Source organism: Myotis daubentonii, chromosome X (assembly GCF_963259705.1).
Source record: "Myotis daubentonii chromosome X, mMyoDau2.1, whole genome shotgun sequence".
Lineage (NCBI taxonomy): Eukaryota > Metazoa > Chordata > Mammalia > Chiroptera > Vespertilionidae > Myotis > Myotis daubentonii.
In genome coordinates, this window is record NC_081861.1 from 40,738,088 (window position 1) to 40,761,890 (window position 23,803).

The 23,803-nt window shown below is 41.5% G+C and overlaps 1 protein-coding gene across 1 annotated transcript in view; it reads left to right on the top strand.

Moving 5' to 3' along the window:
- Window positions 1-7,672: 7,672 nt before the first annotated feature.
- Window positions 7,673-23,803, top strand: part of KIAA1210 (KIAA1210 ortholog) — a 32,302-nt gene continuing 16,171 nt past the window's right edge. Inside the window, exons 1-6 of the mRNA XM_059678641.1 lie at window positions 7,673-7,773; window positions 11,599-11,672; window positions 15,822-15,993; window positions 19,092-19,215; window positions 19,533-19,664; window positions 20,484-20,633. Coding sequence (XP_059534624.1) covers window positions 7,673-7,773; window positions 11,599-11,672; window positions 15,822-15,993; window positions 19,092-19,215; window positions 19,533-19,664; window positions 20,484-20,633 — 753 coding nt within the window. The remainder of the gene's footprint in view (window positions 7,774-11,598; window positions 11,673-15,821; window positions 15,994-19,091; window positions 19,216-19,532; window positions 19,665-20,483; window positions 20,634-23,803) is intronic.

Below are 23,803 nucleotides of genomic sequence, written 5' to 3' on the forward strand. Positions count from 1 at the left end.
GTGAGGGCAGGATGTTGATTTACATCCTTCCTTCTCACCCATTTCTCATGCCATTGTCCATATCTGTAGCAGTCGTTTTAAAAGAAACAAACCTATTATTGCCCAGCCAGCATTGCTCAGTGGTTGGGTGTTGGCCTATGAACCAGGAGGTCATAATTCAATTCTCCGTCAGGGCACATGCCTGGTTGCAGGCTTGATCCCCAGTAGGGGCCACACAAGAGGCAGCCAATAAATGGCTCTCTCTCTTCATTAATATTTCTACCAGTATCTCTCCCTCTCCCTTCCTCTCTGAAATGAATAAAAACATATTTTTTAAAAACCCTATTATTTATTGAGCACTTCGTTTGTATCAGGCACTTTGCTATTTTTCATGCTTATCTCACTTATTCCTCAGATGCCGGCTGTGTGCTTCCTTCTCACTCTTAAATGGAGAACAGAGCAATGTCCAGCCAGGGTAAGGGGCCAGTCACCTCCCACCCTCAGTTAAGTTCTACTCCTGGATTCTACTCCCAGGGTGGCATTTTATTTCCCTAGTGCCGGAAGCCGGTCCATCCTTGCTGCTTGACACAGTCGCTGCAGGAAAGAAACATCTGCACAGCATATGTTTCAAGGGACCTGGCGTATATAGCATACTGTTCTTAATATGTTTGCTCCCCTTAACGCTGTGTGTTTTAACCAAGGTCACCTCTCCGAGAAAGGTTGTTTCCCCAGGTAGGAATTTTTCCCTGAAGTCAGGGAGGGGATGAAACTCCTTAACTAAGTGCCAGGCGGGTAGTTAATCACTACAAACAATCATGCTTAAGCTACATAATCTTTACTCCCTGGAATGGAGATAAGAAACGCCCTAGCCTTTGTAATAGAAATTGACAGGATTAAAATCAACTGGTATAAATACGGATGTAACAAGACAATAAACAGCAGAACCTCTCTGGAGATCCAGACCAGAACTTGGCTGGAGATCCTGGCTAGAGATCCTGGCTAGGCTGCTGATCAACTGAACGCTGTCTCCGTGTCATTCCTTCTTCGCCGACTCTGTCCACACCTTTGGGGAACCCCTGGACCCGCTGGGGCAGGACCCCGGCACCCTAGGCCATTCTGACTTGAGGTTCATGTGTCTTAAAGTTTAAAGAAGTCTAATAGATTTCTACTCTCCTGGTTCTCACTGCCACTTTTCTTTTCAAACCCTTGAGGTGCTGACTCTAGTGGGAAGAGTTTTGCATATGTCATTTGTTCCTTCAAAGGGACAATCCTGTTTCTCTTCCTGCATAGGAATGACGTAGTTTGAATGAGGATGAGTGTGAGAATGCTCTGAGCACTGTGTGTTGTGATCCTTTCCGCTTCTAGGCCTGAAGTGAACACGGGAGCATGGTACCTGCCCTTGGCCACCTGGGCCTTTCTCCCCCTCACCCCCACTTGCTGTCTTCCAGCCTCATTCAGTTCCAGGTCCTCCTCTTTCTCCATCCTTTTGCTGTCCTGTCTAACCCCAGGCCCTGGGGCACTCCATTTTCCAAGACATTGCTATGTGGTATCCCTTGCTTTGGAGCCTCCTTCTCATGTCCTTCTCCAGAAGCTTCTTTTCTAGGCAGTGGACCAAAGAGGAATAAGAGTCAGGTGTGAAAGCAGACTTGACTTTGGGCAAAAGGGATGTAAGTGAGTCAGGTGCCAGTCATGCCTCATTGCCCCAAGGACATCATTAAAGGTCAGAGTCCTCAGGCTCTTCCTGGGTACCCAGGGTCTGTGGCTATCATCTGCCCTCTCTGCCTCATCCTCAACTCAACTATGCTGATTCTCGGTGCCTCAGTCCTCAAGCTGTCAACAAACTTTCCTACCTGTCAAATGGCTCATCTTAAGGTGGGCTTACTCTACCAGGCCTGTCATTATTACTTTACACCAAGTAGTTCCTTTTGCTGCTTTAAATGAGGCCACCCAAAAAAGCACTCTCTAGGACCTCCTGTGGCTAGACTATCTCCTACCCCCCAATTCTCCCAGCTGCTGTTCCTTTCCACTCTCACCTTCCCTTGTTCTTTGACCTCATTTACATCTATGTCTCAGCTTTCTAGCCTTGCTTTACCACTCCTTGACCAACTTGGCTTTGCAATGTATTTTGTTTTTGCAATGTATTTTGGACACACTGCTCTGGCTTACTTTTGCCCTCTGCCTCATTTCTGCCCTCTGGCCCCCTGTACCAGCAACACACTCCAGCTTCCTGTTCTATAACCCTTGTGGCCTATAGGCCCCACCCATACGCAATTTTCATGTGTATTATTATTAATTTTGTCATTAAGGAGTGGGTGATTTTAGTGTAACACTTATGGACTCTGGAGTCAAATTGCCTTGCTTCAAATCCTGTCTTCAGCATATACTTCTGTGTGACTCTGGGCAGTTATTTAGCTTTGCACTTTTCTCATCTACAAAATGGGGGGTGGGTTAATAACAAGACTCTTCAGTGTTGAAACGACCAAGGAATCTTTGCAAATATGTTAGAGGCTGATAATGACCTAGCAAGTTATCCTATTTTTAGGTCATATAATATAGTACAGTGTGTGAGATTCTTTGTGTCAGGAAAGGGTGGGAATTTAATACTTGCCAGATTTTGCCAAGTTAGGAGGGTAAAGAGTGTAATGATAGAATCATGAACTCTAAAATCCTTCAAAACTGGATTTGAGTCCTATTATTTGTATGACCTTGCATCAATTACCCAATTTCAGTGAGTCTCAGTTTCCTCATCTGGGAAATGGGAATAAAAATAATAAAATAACAATGCTTACTTTTATAGGGCTTTTGGAAGGATTCAATGAAACAATGAATAGAAACCCATTTTTTTTCACAGTTCCTGCCTGTCACAGAATAAGGACTGAGCAATTTCATTCATTTTATTAATTATATAATATTAATTGCCTCTGACTACAAGAAGAGATCTTTTAATCATAGGGTATGTGGTTTGACAAGACAGATAGGACTCCTCATCAGCTAGGCTTTGAGGCTGCTAGAGAGATGGCAAGTTCTCTGCATTTTTTAAAAAATATATTTTATTGATTTCTTACAGAGAGGAAGGGAGAGGGATAGAGAGAGTCAGAAACATCGATGAGAGAGAAACATTGATCAGCTGCCTCCTGCACACTCCCCACTAGGGATGTGCCCGCAGCCAAGGTACATGCCATTGACCGGAATCAAACCTGGGACCCTTGAGTCCGCAGGCCGACGCTCTAGCCACTGAGCCAAACCGGCTAGGGCAGTTCTCTGCATTTTTAACCCTGTCCAGGATCTAAGGTGTTAGGGGTGGCATGAGTTGGGTCTTTCTGAGCTTCTACTGGTTTACTCTGGGGGTGAGGTACAATGGGGAGAAAGGGAAAGCAGAACTGGAGGCAAAGCTAAAGACTATTTATTTATTTAAAATCTTATTATTGGAAGTATTACATATGTCCCCCTTTTTCCCTCATTGACCCCCTCCAGGCCACTCCTGCCCCTCGCCTCAGGCCCTCGCTGTCCCACTGTCTGTGTCCATGGGTTATGCATATATGCATACAAGGTCTTTGGTTAATTACCTTCCACCCACCCACCCTCCCCAGCCTTCCCTCAAAGATTCCACACTTTGTTCCATACTTCCATGTTTCTGGCTCCACTTCGTTCATTAGTTTATTTTGTTAATTAGATTCCACATACGAGTGAGATCATGGAGGAAAAGGCACAAAGAAGAAAAAGGAAGAAAGAAGAAGAGGAGGAAGAGGAGAATTGACAGCTAGTATGGCTATTGCAGCCGCTTCTCTAAGATAAGGAATAGATCTTTTCCTGACCAGGAATTGAACCATGACCTCCTGGTTTGTAGGTCAACACTGAGCCACACAGGCCGGGCTCAGCTTGATAGTTTTGGTGGTCAAATGCCCATTGGTGAAGGTATAGAATGTAGAGAAGTGACCCTTTATCCCTTGTATGCCTTCTTACTGAGACCCAGGGCATTTTGAGGATTGGCTCTGCATAGGTTGCTGAAGATGTTTTTTTCAAACACTGTACCACAAAATCCATGTTACAGTTACTGCTTTGGGCATATATCCATCAGGGCTCAAGGTGCCAGTATGAATGATCATCAAGATTGGTCTCTTCTATCTAGGATCCCATGAGGGGACATTCACATCTGTTCCTAGGAACATAAGAAAACAGAAGTTCTAGAGCTAACTAGTTGGTCTTGAGCCTGCTGCTGCTCTTGGACCCTGCTGGGAAAATGCTAGTTATGCTGACTAACCCGGAAAGCCCTGATTTTTGCATGGCACAGGTTGTATCATGAGTGGAACATGGTATCAAACCCCACCACCCCAAATGAACTCTGCCATTCAGTTGGGTGATTGTATACATCAGAGCCACTCTGATTGATGGTGGCTCATGGTGTGGGACTTCTGGAGCTCACCTTGTGATTCCAAGAGCTGGTTGAACCTCTGGTGTCTTCCTGCCAACTTCATGCAAGGAAAAGATGAAGGGGGACTGGTGACTCTTCTGCACTGGAGGTTAGCTTATTTTACGATTAATAAGGGGAATGGGAGCCCTTTCTGGTATTTTAATTTCTGGGAGAAGCTCAGGTTTCTCAATGAGTTGACTTATGGCAGCAGACATTTCCTGTAGAACTGGCTGGGTGGTTTCAAGGAGGAAGATATTTGCCATCATTCTCTCACCCCTGCTGTGTCTCAGAATGATCAACTCCAGGACTCTTCATCCATTGATTGGCTAATGCACACACTACTATAGCAATATTTGAAAGGGGTTGGAGACATTCTTGTGCAGGTAGGGAAAGCCATCTCTAACACGGTGAGCCTTCAGGAGGCTTTTGCATGTTCAAACATTTTGGCAGAGCCTAACCTGCTCAGTTGTCAACTCATTTGAAATAATGGCAACTTACATTCTTCAAAAGAAGTGTTTGTGGTGGGGTGGGGTGGGCTGGGGGAAGGGAGCCAACAATACCCTCATTGGCTTTTCAGTGAGTTCTGTTTTGCAGCTTATATGGTTCCAAACCTACCCCACTTTTGGCTTCTTGCTCAATTAGAGCTAGGGCCTGGAGGACTTGTATCTGTTTTCCATTGCTGTGCAACAAGTACAAAAATTTTTAATGTCTTACAACAATGCAAATTATCTCTCAGTTTCCATGAGTCAAGAGTCCAGGCACGGTATAGTCAAGTCCTCTTCTTAAAGCCTCACAAGGCTAAAATCAGTGTATCAGCGAGAAATAAAAGCTTATCTGAGATTCTAGGTTCTCTTCCAAACAGGTTGTTGTCAGAATTCAATTTTTTGAGGTTGTAGAGTTGAGATCTCTGTTTTTTTGATAGTTGTCAACCAAGGGTTGCCCTTAGCTACTAGAGGCCACCTGCCATTCCTTTCCACATGGTCCTCTCTGCAACCTAGCCGTTCCTTTAAAGCCAACAGGAAAGTATCTGCTATAGCTTCAAATCTCTCTAACTTATATATCTGAACTCTAGATACTCTTTTAAAAGAGCTCACCTGATTAGGCCAGGCCCACCCACACTCAAGGACCAGGGATTTATAGGGCATGCACACTGGGGGTGGGGCAACGATCTTGGGAGCCATCTTAGAATTCTGACTATCATAGATTTTTTAAAAATGAGACCAGCTGTTTTCCATTAGCATTCTCCATTCTGGGAAGTCAGCAAAGTTGTCAAGCAGTCTTCTGAATCCTTGAACCTGAACCAGACTATGCTTAAATTTTTTCAAAACCCTTGGAAGACAGGCCTTTCTCTCTCTCTCTCTCTCTCTCTCTCTCTCTCCACTAAAACTCTTGTTGAGACCTCAAGTCAGACAATCTGGGAAGGAAAAAAGCAACTCTGGGTCTTAAGCATCTGGGGTTGACTGACAGTGAGCGAGCAAGCATTTAAATAATGACTGATAATGCAGCTTTATGTATCTGCTAGGCTAGACTGTCTGATGACCATTATTATATGACTTTATACTCTTTGGAAGTGGTTCTGAAGGCCTCTCATCATTTACTGGATAAAAACCTACATTATTTCCTCTCTCCTTGCTCAGCTTGCCAGCTTTTTCATGGTGCTTAATGCAGAGAGATCTTTTACTAAAGTGTGTATCAAATTGTTTTTAAAAAGGGACTACTTTCCCAACTGACCCCTATTCATCACTTCACCCCTCTTGCATTCATCCATCTATAAAAACACCTAGAGAGCACCTTCTGCATGCCTGGTATCCAGGATAGGTGCTGATGATATCTAGATAAGCAAAATGTGGCCCCTGTCTTCAAGGTGATAATAGTTATGACAGAGACATGTGAAAAGAGCTGAAAGCATGGAGCATGGGTGGTAACTTTTTATCTTGGTCTTAAAGAATGTCTAGGATTTCAAGGGATTAAGGGGTGGTATTACAGGTGAAGTGGACAGCCTGTTCAGAAACCAAAGAATGCAAAAGAATATGGTGTGTTTAGGGAATGACTGGTGAGTCTGGGAGATCAGAACATGAGGATGGGAGTGGGGGTGGACTGCTGGTAGAATGTAGGAGGGCAGGAAGCAACAGTTTGCAGAGGGCCTTGAGTGTTAAGAACTTGGCTTTCATCCTGCAGGCAGTTGGTGAGCTAGTTTAAGCATGGAAGCTCATGGTCAGATTGGTATTTTGGAAAGAACATTGCAACTTTTTTTTTTTTGAGATACCAGTGAGGTGACAGTAATTTTTGCTGAATATCATAAATAAAAGTGCAACCCAAAAGCTATTTTTAAAGAGCCCTGGTACAGTTAAAAAGCAAACTAACTTTGAACTTTTATTAGCCACGGTGAGACACATGAAAGGAATATAAGTGGTGCCTCTATGAGGAGATACTTGGGAAGCAAAGCTCTGGTTGATAAAGTCAGCTTGTGGGCAAACAGAAAGAGGTTGTGCCAGTGATGGTGGCTGTAAAGTAAGAAGGTCAGGGTATCTGTTCCTGAAACCTCCTCCATAAGAGCCCCAACCTGAGTGGGGCTCCACACCAAGAGGGTCTCATGGCTAGGACACCTGAGAATGGACTCTATGCACCAAGGACAAGAGAGGCCCAAGTTCTGCACAAGTGAATAATCTTGGGACAGGGCCCACCTTGCTTGGAGAGAAGACAGGTCCTGCTAAGTTGGAAAACAAGGAGGTTCCTTTTCTAGGACAAGTTTTCCTCTGCCTTCCATAGCATGCCTCTATTTCTAAGAAATTGCTGACCACAAAGATGGCTCTTCTATTACTTCCCCTTCCTTTATTGAATTTGGGCATTCATTCAATAAATATTTATTAAGTGCTTGCTATGTTCCAAGTACCATTCTAGGTGCTAGGCGATCAGTGATGAACAAAATACGCAAGGTCCCTGCTTTTATGGAGTTTACATTCTGGTAGAGGAGACAGACAAGAAACCAGTAATGAAATTAGTAAAGAACATACTTTTAGGTAGTGGTGAGTGCTATGAAGATATTAATAAAGGATGATGTGATGAGAGACTGGATGGCAGTTCAAACATGGCAAGAAATAGGTGCATTTCAGAAATATAACGAAGGAAGAGTCACAGGATTTACTGTTGGATTAGATGTAGCATGGGAAGGAAATAGAGGAATCAATGCTGCTAGGCTTTAGTCTGAGGGTCTGGCTAGTGGCATTTCCTGAGATGAGGAAAATGTGGGGAAGGCAGTGTGAGGGGAAACAAGAAGTTGATATGCACTGTGAGGTGGAGATGGTGGCTAGGCATTTGGTTATAGGAATATGGAGTTCAGGGAAGAGGTCTAGTCTCAACAGAGAGATTTTGGAGTCCAGAATGTAAGTAGAATTTAAAGCCTGAATAAGATAATCTAGGATAGTGGCCGACAAACTGCGGCTCACGAGCCACATGTGGCTCTTTGGCCCCTTGAGTGTGGCTCTTCCACAAAATACCGACTTCTGCGCATGGGCCACAAAGTTTCAATCGCACTGTACATGTGCGCCTGCACGTAGTATTTTGTGGAAGAGCCACACTCAAGGGGCCAAAGAGCCGCATGTGGCTCACAAGCTGCAGTTTGCCGACCACTGATCTAGGATATGGTAGCCACTGCCACATGTGTCTATTGAGCACTTGAAATGTGGCTAGCCCAAATTGAAACGTACTATATGTTTAAAATGTAACCCAGATTTCAAAGACTTAGTAAGAAAAGAATGTAAAACATTTCACTTATATTATTTTTATAATGATTACATGTTGAAATGACAATAATTTGGTTCTATTGAGTTAAATAAAATATTAAAAATAACATCACCTGCTTCTTTTTGCTATTAGAAAATTTAAAATTACAAATTATGTGGCTCATAGTAATATTTTCATATAATGACATGGGTCTAAGAAGTGATTGTAGATACATTAGCAGGAAGGCCCAGGTTAGAACCCTCAGGTGCTCCAACATTTCAAATTTAGTGGAGGAAAAAGAGCCAGCAAAGGAGATTAAGAAGGAACAGCCAATGAAGAAAACTAGAGGAGTGCTGTTCATGACAAAGGCAAGTGATGCAATTATTCAAAAGGAGGGAGTGTCCTGCTGCTATGATGTCAAATAAGTGTCGGTTGAATTTAACATGGGCAGTTTTGGTGAGGTAGTTTGGAAGCCATTCCATTTGGAAGCCTGATTGGAGAGAGTGCAGGAGAATAAGTGGAGACATAAATCTAGTAAGTATAGATAATTCTTGAATTTTGCTTTAAAGAGATGCAGAGAAGTGGGGTGGTAACAGGAAGAGGATATCCCATCAAGGGGAGCTTTGTGTGTTTTGTTGTAGTTGTTGGTTTGTTTGTTTAGAAGGGGAGATAGCTCAGCTGATGATGGTGCTGTCTTCGGGGGCCCCAGGAGTCAGTTGGGGAAATAAAGCAAGTGTACCAAAAAAAAATTTGAGACAGTCTAAACTCAAGAGCTAGTTAAATGGAATGATAGTTAAATTGAATTATTCTATTAGTGCTTAGGGATTCCGATGCTGCCAAGATGCCCCCTTTCTTTGTTCTCCCTTTAGTCTTCCATACAGGGTGGGGCAAAAGTAGGTTTTTGGTTGTGAGTACGAGAAACAGTTTATTCTTGTATAAGTAATCGTTAATTATTGCATTATTTTCCATATAAATAACTGCAAACCTACTCCCCCCCCACCCTATATATTTTCTCTTTGGTTGTTTTTCCCTTTCTTTAACTCCTGACAGTGGATCAAGGACACTGTTAATCTGCTATGGCCCAGTATTTTGGAAAACAGGCTCCTTTTTCATGTACTTCTCTAAAGCTCAGAGATAGTTTATTTCCGCAGTGTCTGAAAAGCCTTCCTTAACTCTTAACATTTGCAACAGCATGGATGGGTCTGGAGAGTATTATGCTAAGTGAAATAAGCCATTCAGAGAAAGATAACTATCATATGATCTCACTTATATGTGGAATCTAATGAACAAAATGAACTGATGAATTAAATAGATCCAGAGACATAGAATCATGGAACAGCTTAATAACTGTTAGAGGCAAGATGGGGGTAGAGGGGTGGAGGGGAGAAATTATCCAGGGAATTTATATGCATGTATGCATAACCCATGGACACAGAATATAGTGTGCTGAAGGCCTGGGAGAGGCAGGGGCTGGGTGTAGGGGGTCAATGGGAAAAAACAAAGGGGACATCTGTAATATTTTCAACAATAAAAATAAATTTAAAAAATAAAACATAGTTCTGAAAAAATGAAAATAAAAAGCTTTCCTTAGGGCAGGAGTGGGGTGCTGCTCTATTTATTAAGATGGTCCAGAAACTCACCAGTGATGGTCTAAGCAACTTTTCTGTTCTTCTTCTGAATTTCTGAGGGGTTTCTGAATTTCCCTACCCCTTTGCTTCTTCCAGATGTCCAGATGGAATGTGTGTGTATGTGTGTGTATGTGTGTGTAAACTAGTGAGCACTATATAGGCCTGGGGCTTAGTCATCTTCAGGCAGAATTGTGATATTGGCTGATAGAGTTTGAGTGACTTGAACAACATCTTTCAGCCAAAGCCCACCAGGAACACACCTGTTGTTGAACAAGTTGGGTTTATTATTCATTGCAACGAGAAATAATTCACACCATAAGCCTTTTCAGTGAGAGTCTGAAGCCATCCTGACACCAGAGCCTCAGTCATTCTCACTGGGTGACCGTACAAGTTCACCTTAACCTCAGAGCCTGTGATCACCTCTCTCTACTTCCAGAGGTGTATAAGGGGCTTATGGCTATAAACAGCAGCACAGATGGGTCTGGAGCCCATCCATTAAGCTGCACGGACAGCCTGGGAGTAGAGAAGATCTGGAGAGGTGGCACTCCAGAACCTACTTAACCCCACTTGATGGCACTTGCCTCTCTACAAGCCCTCTTGTTGTGTGTAGGAATACAGCACCCTTTCTCTGTTATGGTGCCCTTCATATCCCCCCTAAAAACTCCCATAAAAATGTCAACATTGATTTATAAAAGTTTGAATATCAACTGACATGCTTCCCTAGACCTATCATTCCTAGCTTTTGCTAGAAGGCTAGATTGAGTTGAAAATTTACAGTTGACTCTCAATTGTATATCTGCACTAATGGAAAAGAGCTTAAGGAAAGATAATTCTCCCACAACATGGAATCAGTAAAGGTGAACTTTTTCTTTTGATGATCACTCTGATTGTTTCCCACTTTTGGTTGTGTAAAACAATGCTGTGGTAAGCATTCTTGCATGTATATTTTTGTATACAAGTGTTAGTATATCCACAGGGTAAAGTACTAGCAGTGATGATACTGAATCAAACGGTACATGGATTGAACCTGCAACCCAGGTATGTGCCCTTGACTAGGAATAGAACCTGAGATCCTTTGGTTCACAGGCCTATGCTCTAACCATTTAGCCACTGGCCAGGGCTAGATCAAATTTTTTACATTTGTCTTTTTGGGGGGTGGGTAACAGCTTTATTGAGATATAATTCACATACTACACAATTAATTCATTTAAGGTATAAAATCAATGCATTTTAACATATTCAAAGATTTGTGTAACCATTATGACAATTAATTTTAGGACAATTTCACCACCACAAAAAGAAGCCCTGTTTGCTCTGGTTGGGTAGCTCAGTTGTATATTATATATTTTGCTGATCTGACAAAAAATAGGTATAATTTTAATTGATTTACAACAAAATAATAATCTACCTTTTTTTTTGCTACAAAGTGGCTTTAAAAAATAAGGTACCTATACTTGTATATAAGGATTTCTGGTACCAAGAATTAACCAATCAGACCCAACCCTATTATGTGACGTGACCAATAATATGCAACTCTATTATATGACCTATATATTTATAATTCAAGACAGGGCATTCACACCGGACAGTTATTGTTGTGATTACTGCTGTAATTTTTAATTTGACAATCTAAGGGAAAAGAGGTCAGTATCCCTGACTAGTCAGGTATAGCATGTTTTTAAAATTCTTGTGGTACACCGGTTAAAAATCACTGCTCTAACTGAAGGATAAGGAGTAGGGTAAAATGATTATATTATGTTCTGAATATCAAATGATTTTTTGTGAGAAAATGCCTTTTTTATTGTCTAAAGTTTTCAAATGATGATCTTTTGCTTTTTACTCTATATTTTACTTTAGTGTTGATCCTACTATGGCTGCATCACTAAGGAAAGCTTCTGCCAATCTGGAAGTTCTGGAGGCCAGAGATGAGGGTAAGAAACTCCATAAAATCTTGATAACTACAAATAGATTTATTTACTATGTTTAACAACCCTAGGAAAGAAAATTAAGTCACAAGCAAACAAGTTCATATCAAATTTCTTACATTAGGCTCAGTCCACATTTACTTTTTAGTCTTCTAAACTCTTCACTTTCATTTCCAATCTGATACTCAAAAAGTTTGCCTGAGGCCCTGTAATCTTATTTGGGGATTGTTAATATGTTCTACTTAGTAAGGCAGGGGAAGTGTTTCTGTTTAATCAGGAAAAAAATCAGAAGAGCCCATGATCAGAGAGATTCAACTGAGGTTTTACTGTAGCTAGTAATCCAGATTTAACCAAGAGTAAAGGGGAGATAGAAACAAAAGATGCCATCATAGGCTTCTGTTAAATAGGATTCAATTAAAACATTTTCTTATTGCAAAACTTACTCAGATGTTTATCATTGCCTAAATTATGGTGCCAACTATGAGTGATGGGTGTCCATGAGTGATAGAAAGGGATGCAAAAGTTACTAAAAAATATTAAACTTTATTGACACTAAAAAAAGGAAAAAGAGGAATCTAATATCTTAAATGAGATATTGAACTTAAAGACAAAACTGGCTTTAATAACTCACTGAGTTGTTCTCAATTTTTTCTGCACTTTCTTAGTAGTATATGGTGTAGAAAGACTTGGTATGGAAGGATAGAGAGAGGGTAATCTTTTGGGGGCTTCCTGGGGGCCATACTTCACTGATGTTGTGGGGTAGAGGATACTGAGCATGGTAGAGTTTGGGTATTCATCTCTGTGTCACCATTGTTTAGTATTGGGCCTCAGAGAGAGTGATTAGACACTCAAAATTTATAAAGAATGAATTAAATAAATGAATGATAGTCCTCCTCACCTAGGCAGCCCCAAACACTAAACCAACTGACCTATCTTTTTGTACATGAGCTAGATATAAGCCTACAAAAGAAGATGGCAATGCAATGCAGCTTGGTGAAGAATGAAGGTAAGGAAATGCCTTTTCCCTATCCCCAAGATTTTTTGCTGTTAATCCTCACCCGATAATGTCCTTCCATTGATTTTTAGAGAGAGTGGAAGGGAGAGGGAGAGACAGAGAGAAATATCAATATGAGAGAGAGACATCGGCTGGTTGATTCCTGCATGCATTCCCACCAGGGCGAGGGATCAAGCTTGCAACCAAGGTACATGCCCTTTACCTGATTCAAACCTGAAACCCTTCAGTCTGAGTGCCGACACTCTGTCCACAGAGCCAAACCGGCCAGGGCCCTAAGATTTTTTTTAAAAGACTAAACATTTGGGTACATTTTTAGTATTAGTCATTGCTAGCCAGAGAATAAGGTGGTTATTGGGAGGTTGAAGGGAAGAAAGGCTAGTTAGAAATGTTTTCTTTCCAAGCAGCAGTGCAAGAGAACAAGGTCACCATTATGTGATGCATTTTTAAAGCTAAGTTCAACTTAGACGAGCTGCCTGTGTGCATGGTGGATAAGCAAATATACAACTCAGCAGCAATGATTCCATCATTGGATTTAATGGTGTTTTCTTCTCTGGGGGAAAACCTGCCTGCCATGGGCCATTTTCTGGCATGTGACACACTGCAGGCCCTCATTGGATGAGGATGTTGAAAGCTACTGCCTGTTTGAGAATACATAGTCCTTAGGCTTGGATAGGGAAATGAATGGCTTAGTTGTAGAAGTCCAGACAGCTGTCAGCTCTCAGTTGTCAGCTCACTGACCACCACTGCTGTACCTTATGGGGCATAAAGTACCCAGTGTATAGGTGACCTACATAAACATTACTGGATACAAGTGTGCGTTTTGACCCAAATCTGCTGTATAGGTCTATCTACCCTTACACTTTTAGCAAATCTTGAAACCAACCCTCACAGGACTCAGCTGCTGGCAATTTAAAGGCATCCCTTTACAAAGAAAGCTTGAAAGACCAATTTATACACTTTAATACATGGCAACTGTCTCGGATTCCATTAAGGGTTCAAAAGTAACATAGCATTTGGACAGTTCCCAGCTTTGTAGCTCACACCCAGGGTTGGTCTCCATAGATGGAGTCTGATGTGGTTCATGATGGGGAGGTCTCCTAATCCAGAGGAGGCTTAAGACTTGGCATCTTGCAGCTTGCCTTGTACTGTGCTACTTGTTAAAGGGATTTTAAAGAGGGCCTGCCTACAACCTTGATGAGGGGACAGTAGCTAAGACTTAGAACTATATCTTATTCCTTTCACATGATACACAAAATGTAGTAAGTGCTTGATCTTAATAAATATTTGTTGAATAGATGAACGAACTAATTAATGTGCAGACTAGAGAGCATTCAGATACAAATGCTCTTTTGGTGCTAACACTCAAGTTTAAGTATGCAGAGAGAAGCATGAACTTGAGAGAAAAGTGAATGCCTAGTGCAATGGTTCTCAACCTGTGGGTTGCGCCCTCTGTGGGGGTCAAATGACCCTTTCACAGGAGCCGCCTAAGACCATCGAAAAACACATATATAATTACACTAGGGGCCTGGTGCATGAAATTCGTGCATTGGGTGTGTGTGTGGGGAGTGTCCCTCAGCCCAGCCTGCCCCCTCTCACATACTGGGAGCCCTCAGGCATTGACCCCCATCACCCTCCAATCGCAGGATCGGCCCCTTGCCCAGGCCTGAGGCCTCTGACAGAGGCATCAGGCCTGGGCAGGGGACCCTCATTTCCCCCCATCACTGGTTCTGCCCACAGCCCAGGCCTGATGCCTCTGGCCCAGGCATCAGGCCTGGGCAGGGGACCCCCAGACCCCTCCAATTGCTGGCTCTGCCCCCACCCAGGCCTGATGCCTCGGCCAGAGGAGTTGACCCTCATCACCCTCCGATCACCAATCACCGGATCGGCCCCTTGACCAGGCCTGAGGCCTCTGGCAGAGGTGTCAGGCCTGGGCAGGGGACCCCCAGCTCCCCGCAGTTGCAGGCTCCGCCCCTGCCCAGGCCTAACGCCTCTGGCCTAGGCATCCAGCCCGGGCAGCGGGGACCCGCAGCAGCAGCGGCCCTGCGATCGTGGGCTCCGCTTTAGGCCCAGGCAAGGGACCCCTAGCTCCCGGGACTGCCAGCTTCGACCGTGCCCAGCTCCCATTGCTGGCTCCACCTCTACTTCCTGCGATCACTGGCCAGGGTGGAAAAGGCACCTGATTCTCCGATCATGGCTGGGGGGCAGGGCAAAGGCGGCCCCAGGGCCGCCTTTGCCCTGCCCCCCAGCTCTTAGCTCCCCCCTGGGTTTCTGATCACTGTCAGTGGCAGGGGGCTTCTTCGTGCTTTCCCTTTCGCCTCCCTGCATTGTGCCTACATATGCAAATTAACTGCCATCTTGTTGGCAGTTAACTGCCAATCTTAGTTGGCAGTTAACTGCCAATCTTAGTTGGCAGTTAATTTGCATATAGCCCTGATTAGCTAATGAAAAGGGTAGCGTTGTACGCCAATTACCATTTTTCTCTTTTATTAGTGTAGATATTGTTTTTGTGACTAATCACTATGCTTTAATTATGTTCAATTTGTAGCAATGAAAATACATCCTGCATATCAGATATTTACATTACGATTCATAACAGTAGCAAAATTACAGTTATGAAGTAGCACGAAAATAATTTTATGGTTGGAGGTCACCACAACATGAGAAACTGTATTAAAGGGTCATGGCATTAGGAAGGTTGAGAACCACTGGCCTAGTGAGTGAGACCTAAACAGAGGCTGCCCAAACACCACACGGAAGCTGGAGCCTGAGCTTCTGCACTTACCAGCAATTCAGATACTTTGTCACACCAAAAAGTTTCCAGGTCGATTCCAGGTCAGAGCACATGCCCGAGTTTCAGGCTCAATTCCCAATAGGGGGTGTGCAGGAAGCAGGAAGCAGGAAGCAGCCTATCGATGTTTCTCTCTCTCCCTCTCCCTTCCTCTCTCTAAAATCAATAAAAAGCACATCTTTTTTTAAAAAAGAACAAACCAAATGAATGGTGCTATGGTCCCTGGTAGCAAGAACCAAGATCTGCAGGGCACCTGGAATCATAGTCCTTCTTCATATCACAGAGACCCTGTTTCCTCTCTTGTCTTCCCTCCCACCTCTCACTATGTATCACTTTCATTCCTAACTTCTAGGAAAGAAGAAATCTAAATTTAAAGCCTTCAAGAATTTTTTTGGCAAGAAGAAGAGAAAAGAGCCTGAAGGTATCCAGAGAAGAGGAAGCAGCTTGAAACCAAGCTCGTCCAACAGCAGCATCAACAGCTCTTCTCTGAATCTGGTTCAGGAAGGTCAACAATCTACATTTAGGTAAGCTCTCGGGGGCTGGTGTGAGGGGGTTAGAGGGGGATGGGGACAGAATGCTAGACCCAGGTCCCCCTTTTGTAGCCAATCACTGGTGGGCCTTCGGTTCCAGGGACTTTTGGCCTCCATGCCTGTGGAGGCTGGGTTGGTGGCCATTGTCAATGCAGCCATTTCTCAGTGTCCTTTCTCTGTGCTCACATGTAGACTTGTCTGGGCCGCACAGCTCAATAGGTTGGAACATGATAAATGCACAATCCATTCCCCAAGAGCTCTTGGTGGAGGGCACAATAGATCAAGGAAACCTTCCCCTGTCATAGCTACAAGAACTTGAGAAACAGGGTCTACCACTAGAGCTGCAGGCCTCTGTTTTATAAGGTAATAATAGCCTACATTATTCAGGAAGCTTGGTCTGGTTTGTTTGCCTGGCCCTCAGACTGTAACTCTGTGATTACTGGGTGAGGGGAGCTATATTTCAGAATACGTAAATAAAGTATCAGTGAAGCCATCTAGCTGAGTTGGGGGTATAAGTGTGAAGTCACTGTATTAATGTAAAAATGAACAAATAAGCACAAAAACAAAGAACCCAAATCCATTTCTCCCTCTGTCCCAGGAGACTAGGGGAAATGTTACAACTGTTCACAGAAGGGATGCCCCTGCCACCCCTATTCAAAGTTTCATCTGTGATGCCCCGTTTTCCATATCCTATTGTGGAAAATCTGGACACCCAGTACCACCAGCTGTTCCTAGCTCAATTGGATCCCCCTCTATGGAGTTCCACTTGGGCCTGTTCTCCTGACCTTAAATTCTAGACTTATCTGAACTCCCCACAGAGCTCACCTGTGCTTCTCCTCATTCTCTCAAGGCTTTGCTTAGTGGTGATGGTACAGTTAGCAAACATGTTATACTGCCCCCTAACAGCTAGCAAATAAGTGTCCTTAAGGAGGACCTTAATGAGTGCAATGAATATGAGGAATTTCAGATAGCTTTGCTAGTGGGAAAGATGGTTTTGGACAGGGGCTTGTTTCATACCTCAAAAATCATACCATTAGAGACCATGGTCTTATAGCTCCAAATAAGGCTAAGACAAGCCCTGCTAAAAACAGAAGGGTGGGGTGGGGAAGGGCATTTGGGTTGACTCCATGCTGTCTCTACAAATTGGCAAGGGCTGTCTCTACTAAAATTGTATATTTCCCCTTCTTACTTGCCCCTCCCCCTCCAAGATGGTCCATTTAGTTTGCCACATTCTCCACAAAGAAGGTGTGTGCAGGTGCATCTCTCTGAGATGGGTGGGGAAAGGAGGGAAGGAGAGAGAATGAGAATGAGAGGGAAAGGGAGTGCGTATAAGTGCATGAGCGAGCTCATGTATGAGTAAGGGTGCTTCTCTAAGGAACTGAGATAGGTCTTTATTTTGCAAGGAGCATAAATTAATTGAATATAATGTGGGAGGTCTGAGGATTACTCCTGACCCCAGTTTCTTGCTTAATGTTATGTGAATTTTACCTCAACTATGTATAGTCTACATATTGAAATCCAAGAGTCACTTGCTTGTAAACAATGTTGGGCGAATGATTAATATGTGATTACACAGCATCTCCAGCAGTAATTGGTTCTGTTGTTGCGTGATGTGACTTTCTGCAGCAGTTTTAATGCATGCAGATGTTTCACAGATGCTAAGCCACACCCCAGCCATGTGCATTTGCTAATCTCAGTGACTGGTGAATGCACACATTTACTAGGCCTATACAGTATAAATTTAAAATGATAGTAATACATATAGAAAACTTTTCTGTGAAATTAAACTTTTCATACATTCATAATTTTGATTACACAAACATATCTACATAAGAAAAACAGGTAAATTTTCAATTTTTAACATACGCATTTGGAAAACCTAACTTTATTATATAACGGACTTTCTGCTTAAGTGGACATCCTTTTGCTTGAATTAGTCCGTTATATGGAGGTTTTACTGTATTTAATTTTTATAAAATCCATCTATCTATTTTTCTTTTGTCGCTTAAGCTTTTTGTGTCATATCTAATACATTGCCAAATCCAGATAATGAACATATACCCCTATGTTTTCTTCTAAGAGTTTAAGCTCTCATATTTAGGTTTTTGACCAATATTGAGTTAGTTTTTATATAAAGGCTGTCCAAAAAATGTATATACATTTTGAATGACTATAAAGTCAGTGTTTATGAACATACAGTTCATTTAAAATTTTTAAAACAATCTATCAAAATGAATAATTTCTTTTGTCAATGCCTGTTTTCAAACTGATGACTGTTCTGGTCCAGGCACTACTGATAACAAAGCAATGGAATCTCAAACATCAAGAATCATTTTGTTCAGTATTTGTGTGCCCTCAATTCATTGACTGTTGCCAGTTTTATACGGTAAACTGTATTATTTATGAATCCCTATTAAAAAAGTTTAGTGGCACTTTAGGATGAATTTTCTTTGTTCAAAACTTAGTCTGGCTTTACCCATTATTTAAAATCAGTTAAACCTGAAAAAGAGTGAAAATTAAGTGGGTTATCAGCTATTAAAGTGTTTATACATTTTGGGGGGATACCCTATACAATGTGAGATAAGAGTCCAACTTTATTCTTTGCGTGTGGCTATCCAGTTGTCCCAGCACTGTTTGTTGAAAAAACTATTCTTTCCCCCACTGAATGGTCTTAGCACCCTTGTTATAAGTCAGTTAACCAGAGGTGAGTGAGTTTATTTCTGGATTCTCAGTTCTATTCCATTGATCTATGTCTACTCTTAGACCAGTGCCAAACTGTAGCTTTGTAGTCAGTTTTGACAGTGGCAAATATGAGTCCTTCAAATTTCTTTCTTTTCAAGATTGTTTGGCTATTTTTGTTCTTTTGCATTTCACTGTGAATTTTAAAATCAGCTTGTCCATTTATGCAAAAAAAAGCTTAAAGGTAGCTGGAATTTCATTTAATATCTCATGAACAACTTTTTGTCTCAGCATTTATTCATCTCTACCCTCCTTCCGTGATGTCTGTCATAAGCCATATTATAGATACACATGTGTCTTTGGTTCCTATGGCCCTTGGGCTGCTTTTACAAGACTGTTTCCTTCTTTTCTAGGGTCAGGGGAAACATGAGCAAATCCCTGTCCCATGAAAGCGTCTTCAGGTCGAAGTCTGAGCTTGAAAGCCCAGAACGTAAAATATACCCCTCTCCAGAGCCCCAGAGTGGCAGATCTCTGAAGGTAATATTGAACTTGAATATCAGTGCCTATTTGGACTACTCTTCCTCCATTCCCTATTCCTACCCCGCCAAAAAAGGAGGGATGAATTTCGCCTTACTTCTCTGCTGATTCTACCTCCACAGGGCTCTTGTAAACATTGAATGAGAGAATGTACTTTAAATATATGATGTGCTTACCTAGTGCTTGTCACATAATGTTGACTAGTGTTACCATATTCACTTTATTTGACACACCCAAGAATTTAAGTATTATTACAGTGACATCCCACTGTTAACATGCAAGTATTCTAACCTCCATGTTTTTTCTTTCTTCCACAGAGAGCTCATATTTCCAGAACTCTGTCTATCACTAGTAGTGTGCATAGACCTGTTTCTGGAACTCTGCTTGGAGTTATACCCCATTACGTGCACAGAAGTGGAATCTGGATTGGAGGCTCCAAGATCACTGAGGTAATAGAGTAGAATTGTTCAAAGTATGGCATCTGAGTCAAACAGACAGACCTATGCTTGAATTCTTAATCTGCTACCTATTGGCTCTATGACCTTGGACTGATTGCTTAACCTCCATGAGCCCTCCTTTCCTCATTTACACTGGGTATAATATTAATATCTACCTCAAAGAGTTGCTTATGAGGATTGATAAAGACACATAGAGGTTTAGAAAATTGCTCAGGATCTCCCAGATAGTAAGTGATAGACTTGGAAATCTGACCCAGTTGTGTTGACTTTAAAACACGTGGTCTTTCCATTAGCACAGTCTCTAAGATGCTCAACTTCTTTATACCTGCTTCAACAGGGAGAAGGGTACGCATTTAGTCTCCACAAAATGCAGCATGTGAGTTCAATCCCCAGTAAAGGTACATAGAATAATCAAGTAATGAAATAAGTGGAACAACAAATCCATGTCTCTCCCTCCCTCCATCTCTGGGAAGGCCACACAGGGAAGAGACCCTTCTCCACTGGAGAGCTGATTATTCCGTATTTGGCAAAAGGTTACTTGGGTTAATTTTTTATTGATTGATTGATTTGGGAGAGGGAGGGAGGGAGAGACAGAGAGAAAAGGCTATTGGTGTGTAAGCTAAGGCTATCGGTCTTTGGTTTGAATAGGCACTAGAAGTGAAAACAGGGAGGTAGAAGATTCTTTCTTTGGCATGTTTTTTTAACTTTGGGTTCTTAGTCCTTTAACCATTAAGCAACAAGAAAACATGCATAATTTGGAGGAAAGTACCCAAGTTTTAACTTTTTTCCTTTTATACTCCTCCTTAACAGATTCCACCACTGCGCTCATGCCAGTCCATCAACCCAACCCGGATACGATCTGACACAATCCCTAAGGACTTTGAAGAAATCTCTGCTGCTGCTGCTGAGTCACCTAAGACCCCACAAAAGGCTTTTCCACCGATGTTGAAAACGGAGAAGGTTAGCCCCATCCTAAGTGGCAGGTTGTGTGGGGGTAGTGGTAGGTGGAGCACAAGTCAGAGGCATAGTTTCTTCTTGAGTTTTATTTTCTTCTGTTGTAGCTCAATACTAGGAAGATTAGTGGGGAAGGAGAGGCCATTCTTGGTTATTTATTTACATGGTCATTTACATTTTCTATCCAATTCTAAAAGCCAAATAATTAGTCTTCAAGTTATAAGCAATAGGCCATATCTGAACAAAAAATAGTTTCCAGATGTTTTCAGTTATTTCAGGAAGAAAACAATGGAGATTTTGATGGAAGTAAAGCCTCTACAGATTTAATGCCAAAATGTTAAGGTTAGGGCATGTAGTATTATTTGAGAGACATATATCCATATGAAAAAAATCATTTGACATATGAGAGGGCATGCATGTGTATTTCATATATCTAAGTTTGTCAACCAAATAATATTCATCAACAATTGGAATATGAATAGATTGTGCCTATATAAACATTTCTATTCTCAAACTAATGTGTAGTTAATTTGTTATTGAACTTGAGAGGGCTTTTAAAGTGAAGTAGAATTTTGAACAATTAACATTGGGAACTAAAAAGTAAACAGCAAGGTAATTTATAATGAAGATAATTGGCCAGTCAGCAAAAAACTATGTTTTGATGTTAAAAGATTCTATAGCGAGAAGTAGCCTTCAGTTAAATATGTCAAAAAAAAAAAAAAAAGCCAAAACAAAACAAAACACCAATTAGGTTAGGACCAAAGGTAAAGCACAGGCTGGAGGTAGGGAGATGGATGCTCACTGATTTATGGATTTAGGCTATGATTATAAGTTTTTTTTTCCTGCAGAATATCACAAAATCAGATGACGGGACATTCAGTCTGAATTGGTGGAAGGATTGAATTAGATAATTTTATTGAAGTAAAATTCACATAACGTAATTTCTCATATTAAAGTGTATGATCCAGTGGCTTTAAGTATATTCACAACATTGTGCAACCATCAACACTATCTAATTCCAAAATAGTTTGTTTCCCCCAAAAGGAAGCCCCATACCTATTAAGCAGTCAGTCATCATTCCTCCCTCCTCTCTGGATTTGTCAATTCTGCACACTTCATATAAATGTAATCATACAGTATGTGGTCTTTTGAGTCTGGCTTGTTTCACTTAGCATAATGTTTTTAAGGTTCATTCATGTTATAGCACATATCAATACTTAAGTCCTTTTTATGGCTGAGTAATATTCCATTGTATGAATGTACCATGCTTTGTTTAGCTATTCATCTATATCTGCATATTGGTTATTATAAATATTGCTGCTGTGAACATTCATGTATAAGTTTTTGTTTAAACACCTGTTTTCAATTATTTTGGGTATATACCTCAGAGTGGAATTGCTGGGTCATATGGTAAGTCTATGTTTAACTTTTTGAGGAGCCATTAAACTGTTTTCCCTAGCAGCTACCCCACCTTACATTCCCACCAGCTATGTATGAGGGTTCCAATATAACCACATGTTGGCCAACTCTTTTCATTTCCTTTTCTAAAAAAAAAAATAGTCATCCTACTGGGTATGAAGTGGTATCTCATTGTGATTTTGATTTACATTTCCATAGTGACTAATAATGTTAAGTGTTTTTTGATGTGCTTATTGACCATTTGTATATCTTCTTTAGAGAAATGCCTATTCAAGTTCTTTGCCCATTTTTAAATTGTTTTTGTTATTGTTGTTGTGGGTGAGTTGTAAGAGCTCTTTATATATTCTGGATACTAGACCCTTACCAGATATATGATTTGCAAGTATTTCCTCCTATTCTGTGAGTTGTCTTTAAACTCTATTCAAGAGAACAAAATTGGTCAAAATTTTAAACATTTTGTAAGGTTTAATTTATTACTTTTTTTCTTTTGATACTTATGCTTTTGAGTCATATCTAAGAAACCATTGCCAATATAATATCATGAAGGTTTACCTCATTTTCTTCTAAGAGTCTTAGCTCTTATATTTAGGTCTCTAGTCCATTTTGAGTTATTTACATATGGTGTGAGACATGGTCTACATAACTTCATTCTTTTGCATATGACTGCCCAGTTATCCCAGCACCATTTGTTGAAAAGGCTATTATTTCTTTCATTTAATGGTCTTGGCACCCTTGGTGCAAATAAATAGATGAATGGGTTTATTTCTGGACTCTCAGTTCTGTTCCATTCCTTATGCCAGTACTGCGCTGTCTACTTACTGTTGCTTTGTAGTAAGTTTTAAAATGTATTTTATTTTTAATTTAAAATTTTTATTGATGAGAGAGATGGAGAGAGAGAGAGAGAGAGAGAGAGAGAGAGAGAGAGAGAGAGAGAGAGAGAGTTGTTGTTGTACTTATTTATGCATTAGTTGGTTGATTCTTGTATGTGCCCTAACTGGGGAACCCATAACTTTGTATTAGGATGATGCTCTATCCAACTGAGCTATCTGGCCAGGGCCAGGTGTACTATATTTTAGTGGGTCTAGAAACATGACAGAAGGGGGAAAATACTAAAATGTGTTTTATTTTTCCAAAGAGCAGCCTTACCCCAATTAACAACAAAGAAGTGTCCAGAACCCCTATCAACCAGTGCTACGGACCCCTTTCCCTGGCCTAAGGCCTAATCCTGATTCCTCCCCCAGAAAGATTCAAGGTTAGTAGGCGTCAGGCCTGGTACATCTCACAGATGTTGAGGTGAAAGGACCTTATTTGACTCCAGCTGTTAACCAAAAGTTGTCTGTGCCAACCTCCCTCGAAAACACGGGAGAAAGAATGAAAACATTTTACATTGGGTACATAGAGGGTGTTTTGGTTCTCAGCATGCAGTGATGGAGGAGTGGGTTGCAGGAGGGGTGCGGGAGGAAAAGTAGAGAAAGGAATCCCATTTCCTTCCCTCAATTTTCTTTCAGAAACCTGCCAGAAAAGGATTCCGTTTGCTTTTCCTAAATAGCTAATAAAATCCTATGGTTGGCTCCTGTGGTAACTTTTCTAGGTTTCTCCTAACCAATATGGCTAAAGGAAAAGGTAGGGCCTTAGAAAGAGCCCTACTTCCCAAAGGGGTTTCAGATATTTCTGGTTTCTGTTTTAAGGGAACTGACAGTTAATCACTTGGCCTTCAAAGGGGCTTCTGCTAACACAAATATCTGGAGATTCTTAGG